We start from the raw sequence: 23,741 nt of genomic DNA, 5'->3' as shown, positions 1-23,741 counted from the left end.
TTCCTTCAATTCAGTCAAGCAGCTCCACCGTTGTATTTTAACTGCCTTTCCTTTAGGGCTTATTCAGAGATTTCCATAGCTAATAAAAGTTTGAAAGATCATTCTTTTACTTTATGTTGAAAGGATGGTTTAGGAATTCTTGTTCCTGAGACTTTCACAAAACCAGAACAGATTTCATTTTTTTCTTCTTAAGAGGTGTGGCTTAAGAATTGTTTTTCCTTAACTTTCAGTAGCTTCGACATTCCGGGCACAGGCCATCTCTATCCTGTGCAAGTTCTGTCCATTACCCTCATGGCCAATGTCAGGGAGTAGGACTGGAGCAGTTACCCTGTGTGGGGGTGGCCATTGGATTGGCTGACGCTTGCATGATTGTTTCAGATGGGGTGCTTACTCTAATGCTATTTCTGCATCTCCTTCTTGCTGTTAGGACCAGCCGCTCTGTTCAGAGACATACGCTTGTACCAGCCACACAATCCATTTTACTTTGAAGATTCATACAAATTCGGTAATCTCCCAGAAGAGAACAAACTCTTGACACTTCAGTGGAAAAGTTTTATAAATCTTCAACCAAAGAATAAAGTTTTTAAAGGTTCTTTTCAGGTTTCAGTTCCAGCTATTATAAGGGCTTTCTTTCTACAATTATTGACAGAACAGTCAGTTCAGTTTGGGAGGAAAAATACTAGTATTTGTAGTTATCTTGGGTAAATGCCTTTGTGTGGAGAATAAGTACAGAGGGAGCTTGAGAGTTACCTGTCAGGGTGTCTGCTGGGTAGGGAGAAAGGGACTAAGACTTTAGCAATATAGCAATCAAAATCTCCGACCCATAGGGCTGCCTTCCTTGGCAGTCGCTCTTGAAAGTTCTTCTAGTGTAGAAATGAAGGACAAAAGCCCACGTTTTCTGTAAGAATGAAAATCTAAGCTATGCCTTAGAATTAATTTTTGATAGGTTAACCACGTACTGACATACTGCTTAATCCAACATAACAAAAAATTCATATTATGGCAGTTTAAAAGTTGTGATGAATTCTCAACTCCTGAAAATTTGGGGGAAGCAAAGAATTACACTAGAGAGAAATGTGCTGAAAAATACCTGTGACCTGTTTTCCTAATTTCCGACTATGTTTTTGCTGATAGAGATCAACGGGAAAGTATAGCTTTGCCAGCCTCAGATGGAGAAGTTACCTTGACGAGGGTACTTATAAATATATTTTAAAGTATCATTAGTATCTATAAAGGAAGGGAAAAAAAGAAGGTTCAGGAGCCAGTGGGAAACGAGCCAGTTTTTCAGCTGGCTGTCCTCTTCAACTTGCTGAAAATAAGGAAAGGAAATTACATGAATATTCCTCAAAAGTGCAGGATGATTTCTATTAGGAGAGAGCATACAAAAGTTTTAACTTATCTTCTTTTTTCCACCCCACCTATTAGTATTACAATAAAAAATTCTTCTGGTAGAAAAACATTTATTTTTCTTATGAAGATCCCAATAGGGTTTATTGCTTTGGCATCTGAGTCACATTTAATTCCCTGCCTTCATTTTCCCCTCCTTTTTGTCAGACCATGGTTTCGTAGGCAATGGAGAACCTTTCCAGAACTCTTTCTTCATGAGGATACTTTCTGCAGGAAAGCGAGCACGTGAGCGTCAGTGCACACAGTAGGCCCTCGGGCATTGTTTGCCCAGAGTGGTTTTCACGTGGTTCCCAGTGGGGCCCGAGAGGAGTGTGCAATCCACTTGTGGTAGGCGTGGAAAGCCATGGTGTCACATCTTTCCCTTCCCATTGTCTGTCACTGCCTGGCAGATTGTAAAGGAGGAAGAACTTTGATCTCCAAATCAGAAAAATGGTGAGTAGATAGTGTTTGCATGAGTTCACACTTGGGGCACTTTATGAAGCGGATGAACAACAGCTCCAGAGAACCCCTACCAGATCCTCGCACGATGCCCTTGGACTTCTTGCTTCGGCCGTCACACACTTCAGCAGTCAGTCCCGCAAAGCCGAATATGCTGATCTCCAAAGTTAGACTTCTGATGTTGGGAGCACGCATACTAAGTCCCTTCAGCAGAGCATCCTCTTTCTTTTCCTGCTCATTTTCTTGGTGAATTTAGGGTTTCTTACCAGGGCCCAAATGTTTTAGGCCCCGTTTAACATTTCAGCCAATTCTTGCTAAAGCTCTGTGAACACCGTGTGTGTATAAATGACTCCTGACTTATTAAATTTCTTCCAGTGCATGCATCCCAGCAGAAGATACCCCAGCAGGCCTTGAGCACTGCTGCTGCTTCGCTTCCCATCATGAATATTCAGAGGCTGCAGTCATTGAGGACTCAGGTGGCAAAAATAGTAAGGTGATTGAAGCAAACCCTAACATGAAAGCCAAATCTACATTTCAGCGACTTAGAAACCCTGATTACAGCCCAGATTCCCCATGCTCTGACCCTCACACCACATGAGAGGAGAGTCCTGGGGAACTCCTCTGAATCAGGCATCTGTTCCATACACCAACATGCTCACGTCTTTCTGTATGATGTGTTGTAATCAGCATGTTGTTTTTAAAAGACAACAGGCCCTTCTGTAGTCCTCTCCCACAAATGCATTTAGGCTGATAGTTCAGTATAAAGGATGCACTGTTGAGACCGGCAATGCATGCATTGTTTTCCCCATAATGCAGTCAGGATCTCCATAGTGAAATTTAGTGTATTTTGTGAAATCTTATTTTATATATTTTGTCCCCATCAGCAGTTAAACTAAAGTAGGAACTGCTCCATTCTATTACGGGTTAAATTATGCTCTGTGCAGATCTAGTGGTGATGTATAAATTGCAGCCCTGTCTTTTTTTCGAAGGATTCTAAAATAGGTTTTCAGAATTAGTGCTGGATTTTTGCTCCTGCATGTGTGGTGACTCTTGATTTTTTCTCTTCGGAGGAGCATCCTTTGCAGCATTCCCCCTTCCGAGGAATCACTTAGACACTTCCAGCTGGTGGCAGGGGATACAGCCATAATACAGCTTCGTCTGTCCCAGCTGTCTTTTTCACTACGGTAAATGCATTATGATGGCTGCACTCTCGGGTAAAGGTTCAGGTAGAGGAAGGTGTAGGATGAAGTCTGGAAACCGTCGTTTGGGTTTTTAAAAGCTTCAGCTTCGACAGCATCTTTGCCTTTTGAATGTCTTGCTGCTTCTCGTCAGAGTTCTCTCCAGTGATTGGAATGCTGCTGTAAGCCTGATCAGAGGTGCCTGAGGATATCACCTTTTACAAGGAAGCCCTGCCTGCTTGAGAGGATCTTTTTAAATGCATTATGGCTCATGCAGCCTCACAATTAAAGAAGACCAGGGATTTAGAAATCAATGCTGAAGAAGAGACTGAGAAAAAAAGGAAGCACCGCAAACGGTCCCGGGATCGGAAGAGAAAGGTAGCTATGATGCCAGAGCAGAGATCTTGCCTGGATTCTTTTTGTTTTAATCTCCTCCTGGCATCTGTTAGAAGCATTAAGGGCTATTTTTACATGCCGTATAGAGTGTAAATTGGGTGTGTAAATTGGGAACAGATGATCAAACCCTCCGGCAGACCATGGCTGCAGGATGGGCCAGGCGTGGGGAGGTTTTACCCTGTGTGGGGGTGATTGCAGTGCTGATGCGGAAGGTGTGCTTTCACTTTCCGTGGTCTTGGGCATGTTTCCCTGACTCAGAGAGGTGTTGCAGGGAGTTAAAAGTACTTTCTTCCCAGCCCAGTCAAGGTTACCTGGACTGCGGTGACTTATGTCCGAGGGAGAGGCCCGAGAGCCAGGCTTTGTACTTCTTAGAGGTCTGTCTCATGGAAAAGGAGCTTTTGTGCTAGAACTGTGTCACATGTGTGTGTTTCTCCGGCAGATCTGTGACCTTAAAGACGGAGCAGAAAAGTCATTCCCTGCTTTGCTTTTTCTTTCTTTCTTTCCTTTTGCCTCTTATTTCTATAAGGTGCTTTTAACTAGGTTGTCCAGTGGACATAAACTGCTAGAAATCACTTTCTTTTGTTAAATAAAGCTAAAATCATACAGATTTTTTTTTTCTCCCTGCTGGGTGAGTGATTATCCCGAGTGCAGGCATCTCTGGTGCCATGACGGGGACCTGCAACCTCCAGCACTGACTGCTTCAGATCAGATCATGGGCATTGATCAGCCTCTACTATATTCCAACGCAGGGGGGAAAATAGGAGGAATATTCTAGGTCAGCGGTGTTTTATTACAGCCTGAGAGTACTTACTGAGTGTTTGGTGACCCTTTTAAATATGACTGTTAGGTGCCGGATGGGAAGTGAGGCCCCAAAGCACTTTTCTTCCATGACCATTAATAAAAATTGACTAAAACTCTGTGATCTGAATACAGAAGTCAGGTCATAAAGCATTTTTATGTTTCTTTGTGAGCATTCCCAAGGGAAAGATAATCTTAATTTGCCCTGAGCAGTGATGCATGTGCTTTCTAAATGACATGCAGATTTCATCCAGCACATGTACCCCTCTTCAGGAGGGATCGTGGCTATTTTTGGTGCCTTTGCCATTTTCTTCTGTTTGGATCTATAGCAGAAGCCTGTCTGCCTTTTGTTACATGGCAGACTTTACGGGGCTGAGTTTGGAGGGTTCTAGTTGTTTTGCTGCAAGATGTTAAATATAGACAGTTCCCACTTCAGTATTCTTGTAAATAAACTTCCTGAAGCTTTTTTCATAAAAGTACAGACTCAGGTTAGGAAATTCTGTGCAGGTGTATTTCAGAGCCTTGCCCAGCAGAGTTGGTGTGAAATTGCCATATTTTGCCAGGTTCTGGTCTGATTTTATTGTATTGGGTTTGTCTATGGGTAGGTCACTATCGATTGTCCCCTCTCCACATATCTCTCCCCACCCATACCATGATAAACTGGCTTCTAAGAAACATGGGGAAGGGGACATTTATTTGTATAAAGCCACAGTGTCATCATTGCTGTTGATACTCTGCATAAGAGTTGTTAGCTGAGCCAGGCTTATGCACAACAGTTTCTTGTGGTAGTGATGGCAGGCCGCTGCCCTTATGCCTGGACCCCAGTTTGCCTTGGTAGCAAAATAGGGAATGGGTGAGGCAAAGGGAGCTTCTGGACTCACTGAGCTGAAGCAAATGCTTTGTGGACCCAAATGCTTTGTTTTGAGTACAACAGAGTCTGTCCAATGTAAATCTCTTAGCAACCAGAAGGGAACATGGAGAAATATCAATATCGCTATTGTCAATGTGCGAGCTGATTTAAATGTTCTCAGGACACTCAGAGAGTAGAGCCAAAAAGTGGCCCATGGATAACACCTTTATGCTATTGTACTTAATTCATAACACAGTATAATAGGTATATTCCCCATCGAAGATGCAGGTATGGCAGAAGATTTAATATTCGTAGTCAAATGATTTCATGGACTACCTTTAATGTACAAAGTTACGGTTACTTTGAAGACACTCCAGTTTTCTTTTAGTGGTATAGAATATATTTCACTTATTCTCTACAAGGTGAACTGTTTCAACTTTGAGTTTCTTTTTCCTGCCTTTTTCAAGATTCTAGTTAAGGCATGTGGGCTACTTTGCTCCGTATTGTAGGCTCCGTGTCAATTGGAAAAGCTGCTGTTAAATATTTTATGGGTTATGATGGGGATTGTTGCTCTTGCTCATATGCAGAAATATCCTCTAGGTTCTTTTAATTACATAAAAGTAGTAGTGAGTACTCGCATAAAATTACAAAACAGAAGAGTTTGAGAAAAACTTAAAGATTGTCTAATTTATAGAATAAGGAATTTGGTTCATGGTACCCCTGCAATTCAGATTTGAGCAAGCCCAACAGGAACCTTTCTTGATTATATCTATGACACAGCAGCATGCAGTATGGGATATTACTAAGTATTATAATCAAATCATAAGACACGTGTAAAATTAACATTGGATTCACATTTCATCAGTTTTGTTTAAAACCCAAGGAGTTACACATTTGGTCTATTATGAATATTGATAACGGTGAATAAGTGATTCCCAGTCAAAAAAAAAAAGTAGGAAACTTCTAGGAATTTATTATTAGTTGAATTTTAATAATCTGTTTTATTCTTGGCACATCAACTTTAGTGTCAGGAAAAAGGAAATATATTTGTCAAAAGGAGATGCATTTAGGTGGGTGAACTATTAATCTTTTTATCATCAATTTTTCTGGCTTGATGCAAAGAAAAAAGAAGAAAATAGTTTCAATGAATATCTAGTTTAAAAGTTTCTTACCCCATCTTCCCATAGTTCTTCCCTGATATGTTTTTCTCCTTCACTCCCCTTCTCTCCTGATGGTCTGCTCAGGTTGGCAGAAAGTGGGAGGCATGCCAAAGGTAGAAAGAGTGCCTTTGAAATGCAGCTTAATATTGGATCCATGTCCTCATTAAGCAACTTACAGAGGGGAACTCTATATCCCCTGCACCCAGCAGGGTCCCTGCCCACAGGTGGTGGTCAGGAGATGGTCCCAAGCTATCATGAAGCCATGAGGGTTAGAAGTCACAAATGCTCTTCAGTCCCACACTTCCCTTGTTGCCACTGGCTTCCGGTGCCATCTTACCTACATGTTTTGCCCTCTCTCAATGTAAACTATAAAATCCATTTCAATAGTGAGGAGTGTTAGGCAAACTGACCTTAATTTATTCAATAAAATTTTTTTACGTATGCTTGTATATATTTACTACACCATGTCAAAAAAAACTTTGAGATGACCTAAGGAAATTTAAACTAAAAAAGGAAACATTTATGGAGTTCCCCTCTCTCTATATGTGACTGACACAGGGATATACTGGGATAAGGTGCTAATTAATTCTATGGTTAATATCCTTTCTGATTATTAATGTCAAACTCATACAGCTATTCAGTGGTAGAGCAGGAGTGAATATCCATCGCTTCATTTTTGCACTGAATTCAGCAAACACATTCATTCAGCACATATTTATTAAGTGACTTCTGTGGATCAGGCATTACATTCACTGTTGGAGACAAAGCTAAACAGGGCCTAGTGGCAACAGGACAGTAGCTTCCTGTAGCGGATGGGAAAGATAAGAGCACCATTAATCACCCTATGTAAAGTATGAAAAGGAGCCCACAGAAAGACCCCCCAATTCAACTTGAATGGATTCAGAAGATTCTCAGTGAAGCTGAGCCTTGGAGGGAGGAGTGAGTGAGAGATAAGCAGACGATGACGGGAATTCCATGTCCAAAGTGATGGAAGTAGGAGGGAACACTGAGGTGTGTGAGAAACAAACGTTATTTTGGAGCAAGGCAGAAATGGGTGTATGGCAGGAAAAATGGCTGGAAAAGTAGTCAGGGGCCAGGTCACGTAGACCTTTGTATGCCATCTTACGGAGTTGGAAATTATCCTGCTCAAAGGAGAGGGGAACTTGAACTTAATGGTGGTGATAGGGAGAGGAGATTGAAGAGCTTTATGGTTTAGAACCATCATTCAAGCACCAGTGTTGTAGACAGCAGCTGGGAGAGCAGTCAGAAGGCACTGATGGTGATCTAGGCACAAGAGATGCTGAAGATCTGAACCAGAGTGGAGACTCTGCCAGTGAAGAGGGGGTGTTGCATACAAGAGATATTTAGGGGAAGACTCAATAGAACTTGGCAATGGACTGTATGTAGGATGTGAGAGGGAGAGATCGGATTCCAGGGTAGCTGCCAAGTTCCTGGCTTGAAGCGGAAGATGAAGAATTAAATTTCCTGGATTCATGTCTTTTCTCCTAGGACATTTATTGACCGCTTAAAATGCGCCGGGTAGGGTTTTAGATTGCTTTATAGGCAGAGGCTGATTTAATCTTCACAAAAACCCTACACAGAAAGTATTTTTACAAGTGAGGAAACTGAGGCATGAGCCTTTAAGCTGTCTTCGGCGCTCCCACACGAGTTAGTGGTAAAGCTGAGATTCCAGTTTGCATGGTCTAACTGTCTGGCTTGTGCTCTTAACTACTACACTCTACAGCGCATGTACTTATTATTTTCACAGCTCTACGTCAAAGGGGGTTTGATTCAAAGAAGCTTTTAAATGATAAGCTGTTTCCTAGACATCTGGAACCTTAAATAACAGGCTTTCCATCTCTAAGTAACCCACTATTGTAGTGTGTCTGTTTTTCTTACCCTTTGTGATAGACTTTAATGTTTCACCTTAAGAATTTCCTTTTTTTTTTAAATTTTGGAAAATGAAGTGAAAAATTACCAACACCTGGACTTCACATCCTCAAAGACATGTTGCTGTAATAACGACACAATAGTGTCTTAGGTGCTTGCTCTATATCAGGCAATGTACAGAGTGATTCCCATGGATTGTTCTGGGTTTTTCTCTCACGACTTCTCTATGAGGCAGGTATTATTTTCATCACCATTTTCCATAGCTAAAACTAAGACTTAAAGAGAACAAGTAACTTGCCTGAGGTCATACAGCCAGTAAGTGGTGGACATAGTCTTAAACTTGGGTTATAGGACATCGGAATCTGTAATTAATCTCTGGGTTTATTGTAATGAAACTCAAGCAATCTCTTTTAGGGTTAAAGCAATTTAAGGATTTGAGAATAGATTTCAGGAGACAAGAACAGTTGTTGAGTGTTATCTCCTGTTGTAGAAACATGGTGCTTCCTGACATTTTACAGGCTTTCCCCATGCCTGGTTACCTACATACCTACCACCCATGATGTCAGATGCCAGGCAGGGTGAGGTTTTGCACTGCAGCAGCTGGACTTTTGGGGGAGAAGATTGTGTGGACCCTTATGAGATAAAGACAACCTACTCTGTTTTCTGCTCTGCTGAGTACAACATAGACTTCAGGTCTCTAGGGAGCCTTGTTTCTCTATCAGCATACTTGGTATTCTGCACTGTAATTATGTGTTTACGTGTTTGTCTCACCCAGGAGATGATGAGCTCCTTGCGGCCAGAGGTGGTATCATAATCACCTACTACCAAATTGGGGCTTGTAGAGTAGGTAGGTGGGTAGGAGGGAGGGTGGGAGGGAAGGAAGGGAGAAATGGAGGGAGATGGATGGATGGATGGATGGATGGATGAGAGGTAGAATCGTGTAGTGATTAAGAGCATGAACTATAGAGTAAGACTGAGTTCAGATGCTGGCATTATCTCTTAGCTGGTGTGAACTTGTGGAAGTTATTTAACCTCTAGGTGCCTCAGTCTTTTCACCTCCACCATGAATATAATAATAGTATGTACTTAGCCACAGGGTCGTAACGAGATTCCAATGAATTTATATTAGAACAGAGCTTGGCACGAAGTAAGAGCCATATAGTGGTAGTTGTTGCTATCATTTTTGGTGGTGTTAATGATCAGACAAATGAACAGAAGAATGAATGGACTATTTCCAACCTGAGCCTTTAGGAATTGTGCCAACAAGTCAACTCATTAAAGCTGGGCAGGTATGTTCCCTGGAGCATATCCAGCTGCTGCCCCATCTTCCTTCTTCCACCATTTGGAAGAGGATGGATAGAAGAAGGCTTAGCTCACCCATAGGAAAGGTTGTAAACCTTTGTCCTTTGATGTTTCATGGTCTTTAGGAGTAGGGAAGCAATTAAATAAAACTTGTTAGCTGATTGGTTCTCTATGCTCTCTCTCACTGTCATGGTACATTTTCTTCTCAATAAAGTCATCTGTTCGTTTAAAACAAACAGCACTTTCTTGCTCTTAATCGATTACGGTTATAACCAGTACAAGATCATGTTAGGTAGAAATTACACATTTATTAATGGCCCAATATGTTATTTTACAGTTTTTTGTTAGTTTTATCACCAACATACTTTGGCCATTGACCTGTTTCTTCATTACTCTTCAAGCCCATGATCTTTTCTGTCTCTTAGTTTTCCTTTGGCAGGATGATCTATTGGGGTGTATGTGTTACTGAATCTCAATATGGAAAAATGTTAGCTTTTCATAGCTATGCTTGAGGATTTGGCAGTGCTTTATTTTCTTTCTAGTTATCTTGCTAGAAAAGTTTACATTAATCGTATCACATTTTACCTGCATCTCTTCATTTAATAAAAATGTATTGTTAACCTACATCGTGTCTGTCACTGTGCTGGGACTGGTGATATAAAGGTTGGGACTGGCAGGCCCACCCACGTGCTCCCTTTCAGATTCTGCTTGTGCTACTGTACACAGGTAGGAATGAGGGACTAGAGGAAAAAATGAATATTGTTGGGTGGCCCTCCTATGTGCTGTGCTTTGTGCATTCCTCATCTTATTTGAATATATGTTGATGCTGCGTCAGAGTGTTATCCAGGTGTACCGAGGCATTAGCCTAAGCTTGAGTTTGTTATGTAATTCATCTCAGTCACAGAAATAGCTGGGCTTGGAACCAAGGTCTGTGTGGTCCTAAGTCCCTCGCTTGGGCCATGAGAACCCCTACAGGAAAGGTTTCTTAAGGGAAGTTCCTATTAATACAACTCTACGGTGAATTCTTATGTTAAGAGAAGAATTATCACTTTTGTAAGATTAAAATTTAAATTATTTAGTAATTGGGATTTTTACAAATTAATTATTTAAATTTAACTGCAAAATCTAAATATTGTAAATCATTACACAAGTTAGTGTGCTTTTACATTTAAAATAATTTTTTTTTCCTTTTTTTCCCCAAATCCCCCCGGTACATAGTTGTATATTCTTCGTTGTGGGTCCTTCTAGTTGTGGCACGTGGGACGCTGCCTCAGCGTGGTTTGATGAGCAGTGCCATGTCCGCACCCAGGATTCGAACCAATGAAACACTGGGCTGCCTGCAGCGGAGCGCGCGAACTTAACCACTCGGCCACGGGGCCAGCCCCTAAAATAATTTTTAAGAGGATTTCGGTCACTGAAAAGAAAAAGAGAATCATTAGCTTCTATCTGTCGATTGATGCATATGTTAAATATTGAGGGAGAATGTCTAAATACAATGTTACACTGTCAGTTACATAATCCAAATATTATTGTAAGGAAATATTTGTATAGAAAGGTAACATTTGAAAACAAGCAATCTGCTATAGTTTTACCTAAATTGGTATTTCTATTTTGTATAAATTAAAAGTAGAAGAGTTGAAAGTAAAGCAATGGAAATTAAGCTTGAATCTTTTACACACAATTCAGATTTTTCTGGCATTTATCCCATTCACTCAAGATTATGTTGTCCTGGACTCAAAATGGCATCATGAAATAGAATCTTTGTCAAATATAGGAGCTGCCTAGAAAATGTATAGATTTCAATTGAGATTTAATTGGTTCTAGGGAATTATTTCTCAGTCATATTGACCTACTAATTAGGATGTGTTCTGTTTGAGTTTAGGTGAAGCCCATCAGAAGGGGTAGAACAGAGACTAACACGCATATCTGCCAGGTCTGTAGCTGGCCTTTTGGCCGAACAAAAGCTAATTACCCTATGAGAAGAAGGATATATGGACTGCACGGAAAAGAATGGGAGAGAGAACTTGGCCAGAGAGGGTTGGAAGGAAGGAAGTCCAAGATTTTCTAGTGACTGGGAGCCAGTGACACTGAAACATTTATAATCTACGTGTAGGTACCCTAAAAACCGTGTAACTTCAACAATGTGAACAGCATTATTTTATCCCACTGAGATACAGTTTTCTAAGAAGTCTGTGCAGTTGAAGAGAGTATGGAAGCATGGTAAATTTTGTTTAGTAGAGGAATAAAAACATTAATAAAGCAGGCAAGCAATAAGGAGAAAGCTGTGGGGAGGGGGCTAAGTATTACGATCCATGGTAGTGGAAAAAATGGCTCTCAGCCTAGGTGTGAGGAGGTCATATCACAGCTGCTGCTATGAGCTCTGTGGCCTTGAACTAAATTTCTTTGGGCCACAGTTTCCACATTACTCAAATGGAGATATTAGTCCTTTACTTGCATGCATATTGTAAGGAGCAGAAATGCTATAAAAGCATTTTGCCAGGTTCCTGGCATAGAGTACTTAGCAAGGGCTTCCAGCTTCCCTCCCTTATGGGATGGGCTCTCAGATGTAATCAAGTGACTGTAGTCAAGAAGGAGGTGGAGGAACTGAGAAAATAAGGGAATGCTTTTAAGAAATTTCCCACCTAGTAAGCACTCAGAAAATAATTTGATGAGTGAAATTTACCAGTAGACTGGCATCCTCAAACAGCCATTTGAGTCCTGCAGTCCATCTCTTTGCAAACTTTTCCCCAACCCTCAGAGAATTAACTCTGTCATTTTGAGAAATACTCCCAAAGACTCATATGTTAAATACATTTTCCATTCATTAACACTACTATTAATTAGCTTCTCTCAGTAGTTGAATGAGTGTCTAGGTAGATATTAAAGAAAGCTTAAGAACCATAGACACAGATAGAAAAGTATCAAACAATTCTTTTAATGAACAAACTTTATTTTGCAGATTTGGGCATAAATGTTGAAATATGTGTAGAGGAAAAGTACTTACTTGGGCTGAATGAAGCAATCTTCACTGAATAGTTTATATATTATAATTATTGAAAAGAAACAAAAGGTTACCTATACAATATGTCTACAAGATATGTATGTTTCATTACCAACCAATTTATCATCCCCTCTAGGTAACGTGGCCACTAAAGAGGTGGGGTTACCGTTTCAGGATAGTTGGGGATTGGGGACGAATGAATAACCTCACCAATAATGAGTTATCCTCTTTTATACCTGGTTTCAGAACCCAAAGTGGCCCGTTGACTTCCTTTACCGGCACATTCCCTTCTGCTTTCTCAGACCGCCTCTTGCAAACGCCTCTACAGTTTTCAATCCAGCACAGCAAGTCACCCTGCCTTGACCAAGTCAGCTGACATCAATAACTGCCACTTAGAATTATCAGTGTTTAAACACTCCCATTCACCCTAAACTAAAATGGAAAAACTGAACCAAAACCTGGCCATCTCTCCTAGACGTTTTTATTATATACTCTCTGTGATTTTTCACTTTTTGGAGAAAGACGGTACCATCAGATGCCCAACAGCAAAAATACATGGAGCAGAGTTTATCCTTTCATTTATTGAGCTGTAATTCTTTGAAGAACTTTTGAGTGCTTTAAGTAGATAACTGTATTGAATCCTCATGCCTGGATGGTATTATCCCAGTTCTCTGTATTAGGAAAGCTATACTCTGAAAGTTTCAGCAAGCCCAAGGTTGCACAGTTAGTAAGTGTAAAGCTGGATTCAAACCAGGTTGGTCTGATTCCACCATTCCTCACCCTCATTCCCTAGCAGACCCAGCTCAGTTCCAAGTCACCACTGAGAGCAAAAAGCACCATTTTCACACGATACTGGCCTCTATGAGATGAACCTTTCCTAGATCATGGAATGCTGCGCTAGGGTTTCTGCCTCTACAAAATTCTCCTAGTAGCATCCTTCTTGTGATTTATGTTTTCCCTCCAAAAGGAAAGCACACAATGGGGCATGGAGGGTAGGAGGGTGATAATGCTGGATGTAATAAATACATTTGCTTAACTTCAAGTCACTTTCACTTCACACATTTACTTGAAATGCATCCTACCTGAAGAGGATCATAATCGTATTAATGGTAAAATAAAGAAATGTGAATGTAATTAATTCCCAAAATGATTGTATTTTTGAAGAGGAGCGGTGAAACCGTCTTGTGTTGGCTGATTTCTTGGTTTCTGAAATGACTATATTCCCACATGTTTGCTGATGCCTTCCGTTTCATACTCATCATTTTTATGAGAAAACTGTGGAAGAAGCTGGTTTTAAATAACTCACTCAGGGCCTCAAAACAGACTCATTTTCAGAGCCTAGATTAGAAATTAAAATACGATTTGTAGAATGGTAAGAAATTAACGCCACTGCCGAAAAGCTACTTCAGCTGATGACATAGACAAAATGTGAGAATTGAGTCACTGCAGGCTGTGCCAGATTCTTTTGTTATCATCAGGATAGAAAAGGTCTCTTAAGCCTTATGAAGTGATACTTTTTTCCCTTGACTATAAGAACAATGAGTTAAATCTTTGGGGAGGGGAGTGGCAAAAATTGGAGTTTCAAAAAAATTTATTATTCGGAACAGATCATTTTAGGCTTTACTAGCAAGCCTCAGTTGGAATCGGTAGGAAAGCTGCTAGCAAAGGTTGGGTTCCCTTTACAATAAAATAATCGGTAGGTGGCGAAGGCTGTTATCTCGGTTGATACTTGCATGAGGCTGAGTCAGGTGGCTTTATTCTCAGTTTGTAAATGAGGAGATTGAGGCTTAGAAATTGAATTTATCAGTAACAATGAGCAAAAAGCAGAGGCAGAACTTGAACCTATGGCTGTTAGACTCTAAGGCTCCCCCACCCCATGTCACTATTTAGCTTACAGATTATTCATTAGTCATAGAAGATTCTTGCATTTGGAGAGTGCTTTTATTTTGACTTCCATTATTTTATTTTCTAATCAGTTTTTAAATCATTTTTATGCCTCTTTCCTCATTACTAATGTTATTCATTTGTTTTATGTGATAAATACTAGATGAGGAGTGCTTTTTAAATAATGATGTATGGCTTAAGCTCTATATTTTTATCTTCAGATATTACACGGGGATGCTAAGTATTATTGCAAAACACAGAAATTTTGAATCAGATACAAAAGGATCATAATTGACTTTGGCACTGTGGATTTATGATAGTCTAGGGAAGTAACATTTGTCAAAGTCATAACCTTGAACAATGCATTTTGTTTTCTATTAGTAAATCCCCAAAATGTTCAATCTCATCATTTCCAGCCACTTACCTGGCTTGTTAGAGGTGAAGGAAAGAGGACATGCTGAAAGTTTCTGAGGTCACTGAGTCCCCACACTGTCCACTGCTCCTTCCCTTTTCTGTAAGGACCTGCTGTCCCTTTGTGCTTGGCCACTGCAATCTGATTCAGTAACATAATGAGTATATTTATTAGCTCTGTCAACACTCAAAATACATTTGTCTGCCCTTAAGTAACAGAAAGACAATCATATTGATGTTTAAAAACGCTGAATGCAGTTAATTTCTTCCCTTTGAAGAATGGCCATTGTTAACGATGCCTGCTTTACTACACCTCTTCGGCTGCAGTCATTCTTTGCCATCTAAAAATAAATGGTTTCGTTATGCACATTTATTCCAAATATATTCATACTGGTAATTCAGGCATATGAAATTCACACATTCACTTGTCTTCATTAGTGTAGAATTAGTGATCCTGATAATCCTCCTCAATTCCAGTCTGTGATTTGTCTCAAAAGGTTTTGATTGAGCCTCATCTTAGCTGAAATTGGATCTTTGAGGACGACCATGAATACATTTAAAATAAGTTGACTGTGTTATGCCCTGGCTAATGTGAGCCCCAGTCTTGATTCTTCCTGGAAGTTCAGCGTGGCTAAGACAGCCTGGGTTTCTCTTGCTCCACTGTATGTGGGTCCAGATCCTGATCTATCTTCGAGCTCTCCAAGGAAGAGCTTTGTCTTCACTGACCAGTTGTAATTTGATTTTACATGACATGTTTCAGTGGATTTTCTATGGGATAAGATTAAAATAATAGCCATCCATTTGGCATCTGATAAGTGTTATCTTTCTGTTGTCTGGTGGATTAGTTAGGATTTTGTTTGCAGTGTCAGGAAGGGAGAGTGCTCTTCGGTGCTTTTGGCATTCTCGGCTTTGACCTGCTTTCCTAGGGCTTCATTTCAGCTTTAGAGGAACCTAAATTATTAATATGAGCTGTGCTGTATCTCCACATACAGCTTAATCCAGCCTTTTTTTTCTAAGTGCTGCTGGAGGTCTCTGAAATAATAGAGAAATTGATTTTTAGAGACTCTGTGGAATGAGCAAATGGGCCTGGTCATGAGCTGTGGAGTCACATAGGCTTGGGTTTGAGTCTCATTGCTGTCACTTCTTTGCTGTATGGTTTCAAGTCGCTTACTTAACCTCTCTGAGCCTCTGTGCCCTCATCCCTAATAACAGCTATTGCAAAGAGATGTTATGAAGACAAAATTAAATCGAGCATAAAGTGTCTGGCACAGCGCAGTGATTCAACAAATGTTCATTCCTCACACTCCTTCACTCCTTTCCTCTTTCCCTTGTCTACTTGGAAGAAATGAGTTTGTTTTATGCTAAACATATTAAAATGGGGAAAGTAAATTGGCTGAAATCAATTATAAGCAGGGGGTTAAAAAATAAATAAAAGTATACGTATGCATGTATGTGGAGAAAAAATATGTATAGAATGTAATAATAATTATATATACATTTGTGTGTATATATATAAATTATATAATATTCCAAATATATATTTAAATATATATTCTAAATATATTCCAAATATATATTTATTTACAAATCCAAATATATATATATATTTATGTTTATACATATATATATCTTCCCCCTGCCCCCCAACATAGCACAGTTAAACCCAGAGCCCAATCTCTATTAGGAAGAAATGTGGTCTATGGAGGAGCGTTGAACGTGGTGTGGGTGTAGGGACACTTGGGTCCTGTGGCGGTGTGTGGCTTTCCTAAGATAACTCCGTGCAGCTCTAGCCTGTCCTGCAGCAGTGCCCCACCTCCAGTGCAGGTGGCTTGGTCAGCTGGCAGATTTTCTAAGCAGAGTCTAAGCCAATCCTTCTTTCCCCGGGTAGGCCTTAATGGATTTCCCTTTGCATTCCTGTTAAAGGTCTCCCACTGGCAGCTGCTTTTTGACTCCCAGAGTGAAATCCGCTTGGAGGAAACTAGTCAGCAAAAGTTCAGGTTTAGTGACTCTCCTAAGAGTGCTTCGGAGGCGGCTCTGATCCACATTTCCTGGGGACAATTGAAGAGAAGTGGGTGAACTACGGACAGACAGGTTTTCTTGCTAAATATTACTGTCCAATCAAAGAAGACTTCTGTCGGAGCTTTGACAGCATTTAATACCTGCTGTGCCACTTTTACTCCCTGCTTGATGACTAGTAATATTCGAGGCCTTTCCATGAGCTCTCTTACCTTAGTCTTCTTTACCATCTAAGTGATTGATGGCCATTGTGGACACAATGTTCAGCACAGGGAGGCTAAGGTCACCCAGAGAAAGGGTTACTGTTACCATTCTGAAATATGTTTTTCCAATAGTTTTCTATGCACATATGTGCTTAGTTTCTTCTCTCTTCTTTCTTTCCCTTCTCTTCCTTTCCTTCTTTTCCCTTTTCTTTCCTTTTTGCCCCAAAATTCGTGGAGATGAGATAATAGTGGGACCTCCTGTTTAGTAACCTCATTTTTTCCCACTGAACAGTATAATATGAACCTATGTCCATGTCAGTAAATATGTTTCTGTAAGGTTTTTAATGGATCTACAGTATTCTCCTTTATGGATGTACCAAAATGTGTCCAACTGTTCTCTTATTTTTGTATATTTAGTTCATTTCAATTTTTGTTATTATGAAAAATGGCACAAAGGACAGTATGACTTCGTCTTTTTCCAAAACCACAGTATTCTTGTTTTCTGTTCTCCTTATTTCTGGTGATGCCTTAGCATAGCATTCAGGGTCCTCCATCCTCAATCCAGAGCAGCATTTACGACCTCATTGTCCACAAGTCCACCAGTTGACCCTGGTTCTCCTTGGGATGTCTCTACCTTTTACCCTTCGCAGAGCGTGCCCCTGCTTGCCCACCGCTGGTCTTTGTGTTGCTCTTCCTGCCGTACCTCCTTCCGCCATTCTCCTTCCAACTGTCAGGGCTCATCTCCAATCCCACCTTCTTCCTGAGACACTGCATTACCCAGCTGGAAGCAATTTCTTTCCTCTTAACCACTACAACTATTCTTAGGAAACTTAAGATACTCTACATGGAATTATAGTCCTTTGTATATGAACACCCCTAGATGAAAAAAGTCACAAGTCTTGATTTTGAATCTTGGCAAGTCTCCTAAGTTTGCAACTTCAGCTGCTGTTTCCTTGTGTTGTTTCATATTGAGGACCCTGGCACAGCGGCATGGAGAATCCTTCCCAGCTCCAAGAGTTCCCTCATGCTCCTACTGGACTACAGGTTCCTTGGAGCAGGATCACTACTGATTCCTGATGTCTGCTCTTCCAGGCCCCCTTGGCTCTAGGCTGTTAAATGGCAGTGGCTGCACAGCTCTCTGCCCAGCCTTCTCTTCCAGGCTTCATTAGCTCATCTGAGATTCTTTTAGGCCTGTGGCTCTCAACTGGCAAGAGAAGATGCTGTGTCATATTCACTTGGGTAATGTGACCAACCAGCTTGCTTTGTCCAGGACTGAGGGGTTTCCTGGGATGTGGGACTTCTAGTGCTAAAATTGGGACAGCCCTGCCCCACGCCCCAAGCGCATATTAGAATTGGTGGAATTTGGTGGGGGGGGGGGGGCAAATCGTAGAGCAAGGTGGAGGTCCTCTATGCCACCTGTCTCTACAACTCTCTTAGCTTTGCTTCCTTTGAGGGTCTTGCCTTCCATCTATGATTATGATATTGCTCTTTCTCCTCTATGAGTCTGTCTCCCATTTATTGACTTCCAGTGTCGTCAGTGGGCATTATTTCTTCCTAACTTTTCTGCTATCTCTTGATCGTTTAAGCACAGCAGACTGTTCCACATGCATACCATAGCATGTATAGGAATGTACATAAAATTTACATTTAGGCAACAAATGCTTTCATTATATAGGGTCTCGTCTAGGACCTGATTGCTTTTGCTTTGCTTTGCTCTCTCTGGCTCTTTAACTCCCTGGATAATGTGCTACGCTCACCTTCTTGGTTCGAGTATATCCCGGCTTTGACTTGCCAAAACAGCCTCCTCCTGCCACCCACCCTACCTGAGCCTACGGAAGGACGCTTCAACCTTCCACCAGTCTCACCCCTGGAGAGGCCTCCGGCCTGGTGCAACTTTCCGCCAGGCAATGGGGGATTGGACGCATACAGACCTAAAGAACTGTATTACTTTCCAATTTAATTCTAGTTTAGATTATCATGTCCTAGTCAGAGGGGATCTACCGTTGTTTTATTAGGAAATGTTTTGATGGAGGCCACTACAAATCTCTGTAACTAAAACATTACATGTGCAAGAGATTCACATATTACTCAAATTTGCACCATAACAACAAATATGATTTCAAATTGTTTTACAATAAATACTGGGTTAAAAAATTCATTTGTTATGCCTCCATTTTCTTACCAATTACTCAAATCATATTTAATGGATTAGTAATGACTTTTATGGACTGCAGATTAAAATATATGATGAGTAAATGAATGATTTCATTTAAATAAAAAGAAGAGCTACTGTAGAAATCTGAATTTGAACCTATAGGACTTACATAAAGGACAAATACATCCGTTTTGAAGGGCAGAGTTGTGTGGAAAATTCCCAGAGTGTCTGGAGTCGTGGAATCTTAGAGGTGAAAGGGACCTTCGAGGTCACTGAGCCGGGCCCTCTGCAGAGGCTGCCTCTCCTTGGCTATAGCTCTATGAATTGCTTGTCCGTCTCTGCTTATGAATTGCTTATGACTGGAAGTGTTATACCTCTAAACTTAGCCCACACCATTTCTGGACAGTTCTAATTGTTAGAATATACTCTCATTTTGAGACTAAATCGAGCACCCTGTTATGTCCATCCATATGCCAGCTATTTATATGATGAAGACGGTGATGTGTTGGTACTGCATCTTCTCTCCAAGCTAATTGCTCCTTGTTTCTTCAGCCAGTCCTCATATGATGTAATTGCAAGACCTCTTAATTCCTCCTTTAGCCATCATGTAGTACCCGACACTGAAATAGTATTTTGCGTGTGGATTGTCCAGCTCATAAGATATTAATACAGCACAGCCTCAGCTTTTGCCACTATTTATAAAAGGGGCCAAGGTCACAGTCATTTTAGGGAGAAGATAGTTGAGAGCCAATTTAATCCCTTTTCATGGGAACTTTGTTTCTGTTTTGCATGTGGATGTTATACTTTAACTTTTAGTTTTGTCTCGTAGTTGGCATTGAAATATATACGTTTCATTGATTTGTGAATACTTTGGAACGTTTGTGAACAGCAGCTAAGTATAGGTCAATCAAGATGCAAAAGCTTTGCCCCCTCTAATACTTTGTCTTCTATATATTCCATTATAATATTTCCAATTACTTTATCCCTCATACTTAGAAATTATTTTCTAAGTAATTATTAACTACCAATCGTATGTCCTGCATTGTTCTTTCTCTCTTTTTCTACTTGGCTTCTGCTCTACATTTGTATTTCTACTTTCTTTTCTTATCTTCTTTACCATAAAAGTATTCACTAGAATTCACTAAAACAGGTGGAAATACTTCAATACCAGTTGGATACCAGAGAGGAACAAATCACGTAGTGCGTTAAACTGTATCAAAGGTTGATTTTTTCATATATTTCAGATTAACCAATTTAATAGGTAAACTGTTGGCTTCTTAGAGACTAACTTTCTGGACTGAATCCTTGGAAACTAAAGTATGTGGAACTATTTTAATAGGAAAATTAGCCAATAATAAGGACATAAAAGAACAAAATTCTGAAATATTTAGTGCAGTGAATATGAAACACACATATTGTTTTGATTCAACAACATTTCAGTTCAACAAATATTGATATGCTTTGGGGATACAAAGAAATAAGACATGCTTCTCATCCTTTGGGAACTGGTGGTTTAGTAAGGGAGGCAGACAAGTTTAAAAGAATTAAAATAGTCTTATACTTGATACAGAAAATATATAAAGTGAAATGGAGGCCAGATGAAGGGGCATGTCTACCAGGGCAGAGGGTAGAGAGATGTGCACGTCGAAGCTGGCCCTGAAGACCAGGAAGTGTGGGCAGATGGTGTAGAAAACCTTTCACAAGTAGGATTGATCAGACATGATGGCTTAATGTGAGGTGGAAGAGAAAAGAAGCCAAGAAGGATGTGTCATAGATGTCAACTGTGAGATCTGAGAGGCTCGTTATACCTTGTATTAAGAAAGGAGTACAGAGGGGCTGGCCCCGTGGCCGAGTGGTTAAGTTCGCGCTCTCCGCTGCAGGTGGCCCAGTGTTTCGTTGGTTCGAATCCTGGGCGCGGACATGGCACTGCTCATCAGACCACGCTGAGGCAGCGTCCCACATGCCACAACTGGAAGGACCCACAACGAAGAATATACAACTATGTACCGGGGGGCTTTGGGGAGAAAAAGGGAAAAAAATAAAAAATCTTAAGAAAAAAAAAAAAAAGAAAGGAGTACAGAAGGATTGGTCCACATTTGTGTAAAATGTGCCCCTACCCTTCCTGCTGCTTTCTCTTATTCCTGTCGACTGTTAATAATATTTTTGCAAAGTAAAAAATGGTATCTTATGTCGACTGTTAACTAGGGTTTCCAGTACTAGTTCAGAAATGTCCAAGTTCTGTGCTTGGAGCACCCAAGAGAACAGAAATTCACTTAGGTAATAAATTAGAAACCTGGGGAATAATTACTCAATTATTTTGAGAAGTGTTGAAGCCATTGCTTCTTGCCTCAGCTCTCATTCACTGGGCATGATGAATTTAGAAATGTTAGTGAAATGTTCTCAGATTTGGATTCTGATGGTTTTCGTGATAAGAATGGTGCTGCTATATTCATGCTCTTCCGTATACTGTAAGTATTTGTAATGCTTACAGTAAAACCTTTAAAATAGTGGCATGTTTTAATGTAGTGTTCATTTTACAAGCAATGTATTTACAGTGATTTAAAAAAAGAAAGAAGAAAAATAGAAGAAAATCATCCACAATAAACTGTATAATCAATTTAATACAATCTGTTTCTTTCACATAACATCTTTAAATGTTTAGTTTTCAGAATTTTAGAGAAATGAAAAAGAAAGAAAATATCTTGAAAAACAATTTAATGGGAGAATAGCTTTTTCTTACAAGTATGTTTATTAACAAAAATGGGCTGGATTTCACTTAAGATATAAGACTCCTCTGAAAGTTTGCCAAACTGATTTTAATAACATGCACTAGATTAACTTTTCTAAAATGTGCTATTTTTGTTGAAAGAATAGTTCAAATTTGAGGCTGCATTTTAAAGACTTCTGCAAAAATATTAAAATGTGCTCAGTTGACCTTTTATAAAACACTTCTGGGAAAGCGTACACGGTATTTTGAGGGAAAATGTTGCTTTAATATTAAAGTCCAAATTGCCAGTAAGGAATGTCATTACCCCCAAAATTCATGCGATTAATTTTTTTTCTAATTCTTCTTGTATGTGTGTTTGTATATCTGTCTGTATTTTTAATTCCATTAGCCTGACAACTATATATCAGTATTTGCAGGTATTACTTCTAGCAGAAATAAACAGACATCTAATCTAAGAGAAGAGTTTAGTTTAGTTGAGATTCAAAGTAGACAAAATGAGAGAAAACAGTCCACAGTTTGTTGAATTTTTTAAAGATAAAATGGATAGCTACTGCTCAATGCCATAGATAGCTGTGTTACACAGGAACTTCCCTGGGCAGAATGATGTAAAATATATGATGGCACTTGACAATTTAAAGGAATCCTTTTGTATTAGAATAATTGTGTCTTGATGTATCTGGCTTTGAGATTCACTATCCAATTATCATAAAACGAGGCACACACATATTGTATGGAGAGAGGCCTTCCTAGACTCTGCATCTTGTGCTGTAGACCATGGCTGGGACATTTACTTCAGATATCACTGGGAAGTCCCAAGGTCCCTTGTGTCATCATGGGGAATGTGGCAGGAATGCCTAGCCCAGAATTTTAGCTTGAACTTGCAGTTTAATATAGACCTTTTAATTCATTTTCAGCAATATTTACTTTCGTCTCATAATGATGAACTGTTCATGGTAATGTCTTAGTGACGTGTAGCTCTGAAACGGAGACGTGCAGCACCAGGAATCCCTCTGTTTTCATGTAAATGTTCAGTAAAGACATTCTTTTTGGGTTTGTTTTGTTCTTTGTTGGGTTTTTTTGGTTTGGTTTGGTTTTGCTAAGGAAAATTTTCCCTGAGCTGACATCTGTGCCAGTCTTCCTCTGTTTTGTATGTGGGTTGCCACCAAAGCATGGCTGCTGATGAGTGCTGTAGGTCTGCACCCAGGAACCAAACTCAGGCTGCCAAAGTGGGGCACACCAAACTTAACCACTAGGCCACAGTGCCAGCCCTGTTCTTTTTGGGTTTTTTGCCTTACAATTCTATGTCCAGAAAATTCTGAAAGAAACTCTGTGCTTAGAATCTTACTGTTTTTTATGTTTCTAGGGAGATTATTTTTAATTGAGATATAATTTCCTTGAGTCAAATGCAATGATCCTTAGTGTGTACTTAATCAGTTTTGACAGATGCATGGTTGTTTAACCCATTCCTCCAAAAAGATATGTTATATTTCATTGCCCCTGAAGGTTTCTTTGGGCCATTTCCCACGCAGTGTCCCTCCTCCACTTGAAGCCACCAAGGTTAGGATTCCCAGCACCATTGTTGAACCTTTATATGAATTCTTAGAGGCTTCTTTGTCAAAGAAAAATCTTTAATACTATGTTTTCCGTTTAGGCAGTTTTTCCTCCTTAGGGAATCATTCAGAAGTGCATGCACAGGCCAAGAATGAGGATCTCAAAATGGGTCATATAGGATTTTAGTATGTTGCTTCTGAAATACATGAGAGCATCCTGAGTGTCAAGTTGTTACTGAAAGAGGAGCAGGTCCATTTCCAGCCTGTCAAAAAGATTTCAAGTAATTTTATTTCTTCTTGTATTTTAATTTGGCTCTATTTTATTTTCTACTTCTGGTAAAAATTGCCAGCAATGCCTTGTTGGCAATTTTGGC

General features: G+C 40.0%; 1 protein-coding gene across 46 annotated transcripts in view; it reads left to right on the top strand.

The window, feature by feature from the left end:
- Window positions 1-23,741, top strand: part of ANK3 (ankyrin 3) — a 627,813-nt gene that overhangs the window by 290,559 nt on the left and 313,513 nt on the right. For 23 of the 46 annotated variants that reach the window (XM_070225421.1, XM_070225350.1, XM_070225414.1 and 20 more), the window contains exon 1: window positions 1,486-3,401. The exons of the other annotated variants lie outside the window; for them this stretch is intronic. In XM_070225421.1, the coding sequence (XP_070081522.1) occupies window positions 3,288-3,401 (114 nt within the window). In that variant the 5' untranslated portion in view covers window positions 1,486-3,287. Of the gene's footprint in view, window positions 1-1,485; window positions 3,402-23,741 lie in introns of those variants that run through there. 46 annotated transcript variants of the gene reach the window in all.

The sequence above is a fragment of the Equus caballus genome, chromosome 1 (genome assembly GCF_041296265.1).
Source record: "Equus caballus isolate H_3958 breed thoroughbred chromosome 1, TB-T2T, whole genome shotgun sequence".
NCBI classification, from domain to species: Eukaryota; Metazoa; Chordata; class Mammalia; order Perissodactyla; family Equidae; genus Equus; species Equus caballus.
Note: the sequence above shows the minus strand (reverse complement) of the source record. Positions and strands in the feature narration are given on the sequence as shown.